The sequence below is a fragment of the Pygoscelis adeliae genome, unplaced genomic scaffold (assembly GCF_000699105.1).
Source record: "Pygoscelis adeliae isolate BGI_AS28 unplaced genomic scaffold, ASM69910v1 Scaffold167, whole genome shotgun sequence".
NCBI lineage: Eukaryota > Metazoa > Chordata > Aves > Sphenisciformes > Spheniscidae > Pygoscelis > Pygoscelis adeliae.
The window spans coordinates 5,980,101-5,992,205 of NW_008825428.1; the positions used below are offsets into that span (position 1 = coordinate 5,980,101).

The following is a 12,105-nucleotide window of genomic DNA, read 5'->3' on the forward strand; positions in this document are numbered from 1 at the left end:
GGCCGGCCGCCCCTCAGCCCTTCCCTCCCTCCCCGTTCAGGTAGCCCTGCTGGACCGCAACTCCGAGGCCGGGCAGGAGAGCAAGGCGGCCCTGGAAGAGCAGTTTGAGGCGCAGAGGACGGTGTTCATCCAGTGCGACGTTACGGACCAGGAGCAGCTGAAAGGTAAGAAGGAAACTGTCAGCGCTGCGCTCCGGCTTAACATGCAGCAACCTGAAAGAGCCTGGGCTGCTGCACCAATAAGTGTGCAATTAAGGTTTCTGGAGGACAGCCTACTCCCAATCGCTTCTGACAGTGACTCAAAAAGGATTTGTTTCTGAACCTGCAGATGTGAAATATTACTACCAGCATGCGTGTATTTCACCGTGTTACTTGGCACATCGTAAAGAAAAGCCAAAGAAATCATTTCCGTTGAGTGCTGTGTGTGATATTTTTGCATGAAAGCCTCTGCAGAAGACAACTGTTATTTTATGAGTAATATATAAACTTTAAAGCATGGACTTGCCTTTTATGAGGTTTCAGTACAGATTCCAAGCTGCAGTCCCTCGTCACAGGAGTAGTAAATTCTGCTCTGGGTTGCAGTGCTCTTTCCATACAGCACACTTACTTTCAATGTGTGCTGCTGCAGCTGAAAGCAGAATTGGCAAAAGATGGCACGCTGCTTTATCACGGTGTTAAACATGGGTTGATAAAATTTTGCACACATTTTGCAGATGCAGGGAATGGCAAGGAGCTTCCCTCGTGTATGATTTGCATTTATGTTTTCACTTAGTGACTAAATCGTGTTCCCTACTGAGTTCTTAGAGTATCGTATAATGTTGGTGTACCCTTCACAATATTTCATAACAGGCATGTCACTTCATCAAAGTTTCATTATTAAAGAGATACATTCATAGGTAGTGACTCAGATTCAGAGTTTGACATCACTTTTGTCAGTGCCCTTTCCCCAGATTCATGTCAGGCTAGATGCGAACATTTTTAGTTCTGCTTTTATTCACTACACTTCATTGGCTGCTTTCTCAACAGCGGTGATTGAGCATATCCATTTCTCTTTCACAAAACATTGCAGCAATATTGTTCGCTGCATTAGCATGATCATGCCTAATTCCAAAGCTTTACATTGTCTGTCTGTAAGAGAGATGCTGGACTTTAAATTTGAGATCTGCTTTAATCAGCAAAGTTTTTATCAGCTAGGTTGATTATTGACTTTTTCTCCAAGTGGGAGGAGTAACCTAGGAGCAAGAAAAAGCATCCTAGGGGCAGGAATAGCATGTGCTGCAGCATGGGTGTTACCCCAGTGTGCTTCTCTCCCATGATTCCTCCTCTCTTTAGTGCCAGGCTAGTGCAGGACCAACAGGGTGTGCACTGGGAACTGGAGTGAGTAGGATGGGTTAGCGAGGGACGTTTTGGAACCAAGTTAGTAGGAAAAGAGCAATCAGAGTAGGATCAGAATGGGCTCTCGCAAGGAGCGAGAGCAAGAACGGGCGGCTGCTGCTTATGCTTCTCTGGTACTGCATTATTCCTGCTATTTGCAATCATGTCTTATAATTCTTTGGGGTTTCTAGGGTTTTGGGGGTTGGGGTTTTCGTTACCGCTTTATTTTCCTATTTTTTCACTAGTAGTTGCAAGCCACCACTTAATAAACTTGGATTAATTTCACTCCTAGTGTTTAAAGTTCTTAGCGGATGCATCAAGTCCTGTTCTTGCTTTTCATGTTAAAGGTCACATGCATGAATGAAGTTCCTCTTACTTTAACTTTAGCCCTTTCGGTATGAAACAAGTCACAGTACTAGAACTAGTATCTGTAGGTACATAAGGCTTATGGGTAGGAAATCAGCTGCTTCATCTACTTTCAAGTCTTGCCTGTGCTTTTTTCTCTGGTGGCTCTTTCACATAGTCCCCCACAAAAATCTTCTATCTTGTCCCACTTTTGAATAATCACCATACATTTACTTTTGCTTTCTATGAATATTTAGGAAGCTCACATATAACTGGTGTTTGTACTTACTTTCCACTGTTTTTCTTACCCCTCCTTTAAAATGGATCCTCCTCTTCATTTTTCATTTTTCTTCATCCAATATTTCATATGATCATCTGTTTTTAATTTTTATGATTCCATAAGCACTAACTAGTGTGCAATGTAAACACAATTATTCTACATTCGAAAAGGGAAGCACAAGTCAGTTTACACTGATGCACAGGTGGTAACTTTCTTAAGAATTTATAATGAGATTCTTCTTTTTGTAGGTAGGTAATAGATGGGATTACTGTAGGCAGGTAAACTTGTACCAGAAATATTGCAAATTTGGTAATCATTCTTTATTTTTTACATAGATACGCAACAGCTGAAAAGTATTTGGCTCTTTTCTCAATGTGTAAACTAGAAAACTACAATTAGTCAAGACTGTGTGAATTTAATAAACAAATAATTGGCAAAAGTGCTATTATGCATGGTGGTTTTTGAAGGCAAAAGATTCTATTAAGAATGAGGTTGATGAAAGACACTATTCAGAGGAGGCTTAAAAGGGAATCAGAGAACCAGTTTCCAAAATTTGGAAGCTAATTGAGGATTAAATTGTATTTATTTTACTCATTGAAACTAAGTTAAATAATCAGTTCTGCTCCTAATAAAGCCAAAGATATTCATTTGCTCTTGCTGATGCAGGATTGGAAAGATGGGAAGTGATTGAAGATTTAAGTTGAGAAACCAGAGAATGAATTAGCAACAAACATAACAAAAGCCAAAAAGGCAGACAGCCAAAAATAGAGGCTTTAGTAATATTAAAATATTCTAGGATGTAATAAGAATATTAGAAAAATCTGTACAATAAAGGCAGTTGGAGAAATAAAACCTTTCCCATCAGCTGCCCAGCTCTTATTCTGATGACAAGATGACGACTGTGATGGACCTGCTGCATTCAGGCAAAGAGAAGGCTGTAACAGTACCAACAATCTGGTGCAAGAAAAAAAAACTTTGTAAACCTCTGCAGCTGCCGCAAAAAAGGTAGATGTCTCAAAGCTGCTGCTATGCTCCTGATTGACACTAATAGCCAAAGATTAAAGATCAGAGAATTAAGATGGTCCTGGGATCACCTTTTAGTGAAGTGGTTTCATTAAGGCCTGTCAAGCATAATTTCAGTATACCTGAAATACTCAGTCACCAAACGATGATTTTAAAAAAAAATATTGGGGGGGTGGTGTCTTGGTTTACATAATAATAAATATTTAGTGATGAGGAACAGTATTTGGAGGGAAGAACAAACAAGCTATATATATACACACGTGTCAGATAATGTCTGCAGTCATGGAAAATCTTAGTCTGGAATGAACATCTGGAGGTCATCTCATCCAACTACCCTGTCAAAGCAGAGCCAGCCTAGATGAGTTTGTTCATCACTACGACATCATCATGTTTTTCCATACAAATCTTTTATCTTAGTTTGAACACTGTCACCTGGGAGAACACAATCACAATGTCATTGTGGAAGTTTCCCAGTTCTTTATTTTGAAATTCTTTGGAAGACAGGTCACTATTTTCATCAACAGAAGGAAGATTTGAATCTGAGAAACAAATTATTAAAGTTACCTGACAAGCAGGATGTATAACAATTTATTCATAAATGGATAAATTTAAACAAGAATTATGATGAATTATTTGTAGTTGAAAGATTCATATTAGTTATATCACTGAATAAGAATTGCATTCTTAGGTTAAATTCAGACTCAAGCATGAAAATTGTTCTGAACACATGAAGCTTTTACTTTTCATTTAAAATAGATGGTGCCAAATCTTGGATTCACTAGGTATATCAAACTGTTACAAATCAAGCTATAAATGCCTAATTTACATAATCAGGGTGCTAAACATCCTATCTAATACAAAATGTATGGGTGCTAAGAACTTTCATTAGCTCCTGTTATCAGGCATTATAAAAGTGAATGAAAAGGCGACTATGGTATCTTAATCCTTTCAGTTTTCCTGAATACATTTAATATTGGTGAATGGTTAGATAAAGAATTTAACTGCATGTTGCTCATTATTGGTTAAGAAAACAGTGAAGACATTTTGGTAGACTAATAAAACATTAACTTGTATGCATGCATTGTATTTTTATATCGTACTTTCCATAAGCGCTAAGAAATTTCACCCTTGGATCTTACTATAGGTGCTTTCAAAAAAGTAATTGAACATTTTGGAAGGCTGGATATTGTGGTTAATAATGCTGGAGTGAACAATGAGAAGGACTGGGAAAGCACTATACAAATTAACTTGGTAAGCATTATCTTCTTTCACATGTTCATACTTTATTTAATGCTGGAATACACTTAACAGCCCTTGGCTTGTACAGGTTGTGCCATATGACAGAACATGAATTATTGGATTCGTAAACACAGCTATTGGAACAATAGCCATGTAACTGCATATGTACTAACCAAAAAATGTGTGTGGTGGGTCCTTTAAGTTGTCTATCCAAGACATGCAGCACTGTGTAGAGGTACTCAGGCTAACACCAGACAAAATTCTCTTTCTATAAAACCCAGTGAAATCCCAGGTAGGTGTAACAATTTGGTGCCCAAAGCAGTAAAGCTGCATCTACAGGAGGCCAGTCTGTTTATATGAATGTTTTAGAACATTTTAGTTACTTGTGAGACTCAGCTGGCCTGCATTAGAGAGTAAGTTGCCATTTGTTTGTATTACAAGAAAACTTGTTCGACCAAGAGCTCCACATTTTCTTCACCAATGAAGCAAGCATACAATCTGAGCTCTTAATACAGGCCATTTCACCATCATCACTGATAGAAGCACACCACTTAAGAGCACTTACTTGCTAAAACCCAGTACATTCAACAAGCCTGTAAAATTTATTTTCAAACAGACTATTATTAGTTCTTGATCTTTTATATCTATCCAAGGTCAAATTTGCTTATTCTTGGAAAGGACTGAACTGAGACCACAGATTAAAATTTCCACAATAAGAGAAATACATTTGTTCAATTTCCTTTGCCTTTTCTTTACATTTTCTTTAAGATTTAACTACACATATTTCTTCCTCCCTCTTTCATTTCTAAAATATTCTGACAAATTAAACATCCAGGAACTTCATATTGTGAAGTAAGAGGAGTATGACATCCTTAGTGTTGTGCAACATCAATATCTATTAGTACAGATCCCTTGAATTTGAAAGAAGACTTTAACTGTGTTCTAGATGACTTATTTCTCTTTATTTTTGTGCCTGGTTTAACACAGGATATGTTACTGTAGGCAGCCATCCACCTGTCAAATTTGCAAGCACAGGTAGTTAGTCATCACAAAAAAAAATTGAAGTCCGTGTGAGAAACACATTTGTCTGTGATTCACCTTTAAATTTAGTTCAAAAAACGAAGGCATTTCTGATCAGCAAATCTTGAAGATATTTAATGGCCAGGTAAATATTCTAACTTAGAGTGATGTCCAAACAATTTTTCAATGCCAAGAGCTTCAAATAGAAGGCATTGAGAACCTTCTTCTACTATTCTTTTTGTCTTATTACCAGTGATTGGGCTGAAGCAGACCATAGGTGGGTTTGGACCATCTCAAGTAGCAGAAAAACTGGAATCCAAGTCTTACAAATCTATATGCTTAACTATCAAGCTACTGCCCCTAAAAATTTTTTTAAAAAGGGAAGATAATATAGTTTATACAGTATTTTATAGGTAAGTTCACCATAAATGTCCTAATGACTTAATTCATAGTTGAAAGTTGAAAAATTTCATTAATACATGCTGGTGACTGGAATAAGAACATCTCAAATGATCAAGCAGAGTAGAAGTACAGCCATGTGGATTAAATCAAGGACACTCTAAAATCCAAATATCTTCATTTATCTTTTGATCTGAATATTCTTTCCCTGTCTAACCTTGAGTCAACTAACTAGCTTCTTTCCATAGGGCATTTCTGTCTAGTTACTCTAAATTCCATAAACCAAGATATAACATTTTGTACTTTTTGCTTTTTAACTATAACAATGGAAGAATAACAGCTGCTGCATGTAATATGTTATATTGGTTGGTTCCATAAAATAATTTTTGCTTCTTGTAGAGAAAGGAGCAAAATACGTATGAAATACATGATTTTAAAATGTCTCTATTTCCCCAAAGTCGGATATTTTAAGTATTCTTTGTATTATCCCTAAGAACAGGAGTAACTTCTATGGCCACACATTTTGAGACACGTTATGCACATATTTTGTACTTTAAAAAAGGGGAAAAAAAAAACCCTACATGCCAGTCTTTGTCTTAGTGATATCATATATATATTGATACAACAAATATTCCCTGACCCAGTTTAAAGTACAAAGTACAAAAGTAGAGCAGTACAGAGCAAGATAAATCAGAACAAACACATATGGGGTGTGTTCTTTATGGCTAAAACAGTTCACAGAACCGGTTGGTCTTCAGGAACATCTTTAAAGGAGTGTAAGGAAGTTCGCTGATAGTACTCCTTGAGAAAGCATGAAGAACAGAAAAAAAAAAAAGTGGGACTCAAATTAGAAGGAAAAAGAGGGAATAAAACACAATTCCTACTTGTATCCATTATAGTTTCCTGAGAGCAAGAAAAGACAGCTTGATAAAGATGGGGGGAAAAAGAGTATCAACTGCTAAAAAGAGATTTCTGTTGCAGTGCTTTCCACTGTTTTGCTATATTATGTGTTAAACAGCATCCACTTTTTCATTACCTTATTAATATTTCTATTAACTTTTTTAGTTAAGTATTCCAGCAATGCCATCCGTTCCTCACCTCAAAACTCCAAAGCTGATAGTGTTGACTTGATTGATATCAGCTCAATCAATGGTGGCTTCAACTGCTCATACCCATACAAATGTACACTCTTGTTATTATGGTGTATAAAAAAAGATCTTGGCAACCATACAGGAATTCCCTTTTAAATTGTTATTACCAGTGTAGTTTCAATAGTCCATCATACACACACATACCCATGCACAGAATAACACAAGGACATATGACACAACATTCTTACCAAGAGTCCTACCTACGGTCCTCCAGCATGACAAGAACAGTGTTTCTTGCATTCAACTTCGTAAGAACTTAGGCATAAGGAATCCAGAAATTTTATAATCTGACTTTTTTCTCTTCAAGTCCCTAAAGAAAGAAAAGTGCCCACATCTTTGTGACACTTGAACACATACGTGAGTTAAACACAATTTGGTGTTCTAAGAAGCTTCCCTAATTTTATTTTGTGTTGATGATGTAGGCTTTCTGGAACCACTCTAATTATAGTGGCTGCTATAATTACAGTATCTTTTCTCTTTACAAATGCACTTAGCACATTTTATATTAAGGCAATCCCAAAATTTACTTGGAGGTTCCTTTTTTATGTTCGTATCAGAGGTTTCTGAAGACTGACATAGGTTGCAGTATACAGTTAAATGTAGCAGTACTGGTATCACATATGCTTAAATTTTAATATTACCTGAAACAAAAGTACAGAAGCATTTTACATAACATTTTGACTATCTTATTGTTTTCTTATGCCAACAAATTAATTATTTTATAGGTATATTTAAACCGATTCCCTGAATGAAATTAAATAGACTCATGAAAGAATTTCACAGCAAAATCACAATTATCTCCTGTTTATGTGATGATTTTGCACATTTTAACATATTATTCTGGCAAAACTTTAAATTGCAGGCCATAACTTGTGCATGCCAAAAAAACCCAGTCATATGGGATTCAATTATTTAAGTGTTGCCCAGAGAGAAGTAGAATTCAAATACACATGTAAAATTTGTTCAGGTGCATGTCAGTCTCATCCTTCATTACTAGGCAAAATGTGGCAGTACCCAACAATTCCAAGTTTGCATAATTTATTTCCATAAATGACAAAGGTAACAAGTTTCTGTGAATTTAGAAAAGTCCTTTTCTAAAATGAAGTCTACCTAACTCAGGGTTTGTCCCTGCAAAATACTTAGATTGGTACTACAGAGAAGAGAATGCAACACTATATATATAATGTGTGGCTCTGTTCAATATAGTTCATGGTGAAATAAAGGTTCCAGCAACTAGCAAACTTTGCAAAATCAATTCATTTGCTCATCAGTAAGGAACTATTCCTCAAAAGGCCAATTAATGTCTCAGCAGAAACCAGAAGGGTAACTAGGGAAACTTCAGAAGTGATTAATTTTATTTTTGGGACAAAGACTTCATGATCATCACAAGGCTGTTCCATTGTGCAAGCTGTAAAAGGGATTACTTGGGAGTATGCGGCAACCTTCTTCTGGTCCATGCACCTTGCTCTCCTTCCCCAGTGCACCAGGAGAAATGACAAGGACTGAACTTTCATCCTAAAATAACGTGGCCAGGACACATAGCTAGATTCAGCAGGTGGGAATTACCACCAGGTCCCACAGTACTGACAGAGGCAAGTACTGTTTCTTAATGCTACCAACACAGAAACAAAACAAAACAGTGCTATCTGTTGAAGATAAAATGGCATAGGTAACTAGTTTACCAAGTTTACATTCTAAGACAACCAGAAATATACTAACTGTTGTTCAATGGCTTAGTTGCTTATTCTTCAGCATAATTTGATGCCAGAAAGAGGACTAAATGCCTAGGGAGAGATGTGCCCACCAAAAAGTGAGAAGTACCACTTACCATGAAATCAGTGGCATGAGGGTCAATCCTCTAAATGCATAAAGAAGCCTGTAAGTATAATAATTTTTGTGGTTCGTATTGCACTAGGAAGGACACAGACTTACCTTAATTGCACAGTGAGTCAATGAACTTTTTAGCTTACAGTTTTAATCTGTGTTTACAGTAACCAATGTTGAAGCACAATGAAAAGCAGATTTCTTTGAACTAAGAACTACTTAAGCCCAGCTACTCAGAATGCAATACTATTCCTATGTCTTTCAGGAATGTGTGTGTGGGGAAAAAGTAAAGAAAACCCCACAGTAAAAAACTGAAACATAGTATTTCACTCCCACATTGTACAAAAGCTACTGATGTCTAGCAAATGATCAAATCCTACTGCACATTCCTTTCTGCCTCTCCCTCCCTAGGCTTCTTGTTTTCCACAGTTTGAGCTGGAAATTCAAACTCAAGAGCCTGCAATTTCATTTCATATGGCAAGTAAACTAACCTATACATAGGAATGCCAAGGGACTTGCATGCTTGCTACAACCTGTCTGCCTCCTAGAAAATCTACGTTAAAGACAAAGTCAGTCCCACTTCCCTGTCCAACAGCAAAATGCTAAAATTTTCCATGGATATCACTAGCAGCACTTAGTGTCAGAATTTTGAAGGTCATCTTACGCAGTTCATAAAGTACTTTGAAATGTTTCCCTAAAGATAGCTATCAATTTACAACATCACAGTATGAAAGTCAAATGATCTTGGGTCAAATTCCAGCTCTGCGCTAACCTGCTTTATGAAACCACAAGTCAATGGCTCTTTCATTTTTTTTTTTGTTTGGTATCCCTAGCACTGAACTACATTATCTCAGAAACCTACATATAATGTTAGGACTGATTACTGATTATCATTTCGTTCTCTCAAAGGAGTTCATACTGTCTTATCACCTTGCTAACAATAGTCATCTTCAGCACTGAAGGAATGCAGATATAGTTTCTCAGCATAAAACATTACCATGCATAAGGAGACAGCAGAAGTATCAGATGAGGTGGCAAGGGAAACTTTATTAAATAGGTATAAGAAACTATGTCAGTCGGAACACCTGCCTTGAACCACTAGAAAAAAAAGCACTGTGTACTAAATTACTTTCAAAGCAGTTGTCACTTACAAAGGATCATGATTAATGATGTTCTGGGCACCATCACTGAAGAACACTTTTCTTTTTTTAATAGATCAAGATAAAATGAAACACAGAGTATGAAAACTGACTTACAGGTGTAATGCTGGAATACAAAAACATTGTACAACATTGGCTAGCACTGGTTCCTAACACCATAAAAAAATGAATGAGGTCTCTATTGAACACTTGGAATCTTATTAGAATCAGAGTTTCAATATATGATTTCTTTTAGAACAATACAGTTAAAACTATACAGCTGTGGGATACACAGAATTGTCAAGAATTGCCAATTTTGTAAGTTTTGTTTCTGATTTTGACACTGATACCTAGATTGCCATTTAACCATTTGTTAAATAAGTTACTGATTACTAATATGATACTACCAAAAGCAACTGCAAATGTTTCGAGTATTTGCACAATTATTTTGTGAAGTTTACCATGCTGTCAAATACTAAGTTTTGGGTTTATTACTGTATGGTGCTTCAGAATGTCTGATCTCTAATTTAAATCTGTAATTTATGGAAGTTAACACTAGGACAGATTCCCACAATCACTATTATAACTTCATTGGAAAGAATCCTAAATTTTCTACCGGCAGTTGAAGAGTAAAATTGCCTCTCTTGGGAGCACACTTAGACCTGCAGTGCACCTCGATGGTCCATCTTCATAATGTGCTATAGTAAACCACTGTATTTTGGTAAGAAAACAAACAGCAGTATCACTAAGATCACAGGTTTTTCAACAGCTAGGAGGACAACCATTTAGACTATTTTCTGATTTTAATGACACTAGTTTTCATTAGCCAGGAGCAAAAAAACTAGGTGAGAGTCAGCTGTCCCAGTTTTCGCTTTTCCTGCATTTAATTGTAAATTTGACTACTTTCCTACTCTGTTCTTGACGTGTTTATGGACAATATCCATTCAGCTAAATGCAGTTGTAAACAAAGGAATTGTAAAAAATTCAACTCTAAAATGCAACATGCTTTGTTGTACTAAGTTAAGTCTTGCAGCATATTTTCATCTTAAAACAAGTCAGACTTTTTTTTTTTTAATTAGCTAATTTTAAATGTTAACTTTTCCAGAATTTCTATTTGCAATAGACAAACTATGAATTATTGTTGGTTTGGAGCATAGGATCAAATTATTATTCTTAAAAGTATACATGGAGAACTACACAACCTGAAGATACCTTTAGTTTTTCTGAGTTTATTGAAAGGCAAATTGCAGACATTTTTCATCATGTCCCAAAACCAGGAAACTGGGCTGCACATCATTCTTTGCCTGTTTTACTTTCTATTGTGTATTTCATGGTATAGTGAAGTAATAGCTGATAAGCTTTCTTCTAGAATTCACATTAAGTGTTCTAACGTCAACAAATAGGAATCCAAAATTGCATTTCATATGAGAGGAGGCCTGAGGCTGCAATTTATTCACTTGCAAAGATGGATTTCATAACAAAAACAAAAAACAATATGCTATTGTTCTTTGGAAAACGATAGTCCAAAGACTACTGCTCTTTGGAAAACCTCTTTCCCATTATGAGTGTTTGGCACCCAGATACGAGAGCCAGCTTCACTTTACCAACTCAGCTGGATTGACAGGCTTGACTGGAAGGTGGCACTAAGACTTCTAAGCACACGTTGTATGACTTTCGTACTACAGTAAGTTCAGCCACTGCTGTTCTTCCTTGGAGAACTATTGAGAGGACTTTCTCTCCTGGAGAGAGGTGAATTCTGGCAAGAGAATGGGAGATCTATCACACAACGTCTTTCATCTGAAGTGCCATCTGCTGAGTGTGCAGACAGCTAGGTTCTTCTCACCTGTATATTTAGTTCAGAGTTTATCTCCAGAATAATTCTTTATGTTACCAGCCCAAACATCAGAAATAGCCATGTCACCTGAGATCAGCTACACTCGATGAGAAGTTTTTTTGCAAGGATAACAGCAGGTGTAAGGGCAATATCCATATGAAAGTCTGCATTAATTCTGAAGACAACCTCTCACAATACCTACGTAAAGGAGAAGGCTTCCCCAGCCACTTGAAGAAATGCTAAGTTAACGGAGTCTAAAGAGAAAAAAGAGCAGTACAGTGATTTTGACAGGAGAGCCAAACTACCCACTTTTTCCTTGTCTTATAATTGTGGTTTGGCCAAAGACTCATCTAGCTCTATTATCTCTTTGAATGAGAAGGCTGGAGGAATAGAAAAATTCTCAAGGAGCCCCAAGCTACTTCCTTCTCCAACTGATTTATTTCCTCTAATCATCCTAAGTGGAATTCTCTTTTTTCTG

At 36.7% G+C, this 12,105-nt stretch overlaps 1 protein-coding gene across 1 annotated transcript in view; it reads left to right on the forward strand.

Moving 5' to 3' along the window:
- The window catches only part of HPGD (hydroxyprostaglandin dehydrogenase 15-(NAD)), a 34,904-nt gene that overhangs the window by 8,681 nt on the left and 14,118 nt on the right, over nt 1-12,105 (forward strand). The window contains exons 2-3 of the mRNA XM_009330731.1: nt 41-164; nt 4,166-4,272. Of these exons, the coding sequence (XP_009329006.1) occupies nt 41-164; nt 4,166-4,272 (231 nt within the window). The remainder of the gene's footprint in view (nt 1-40; nt 165-4,165; nt 4,273-12,105) is intronic.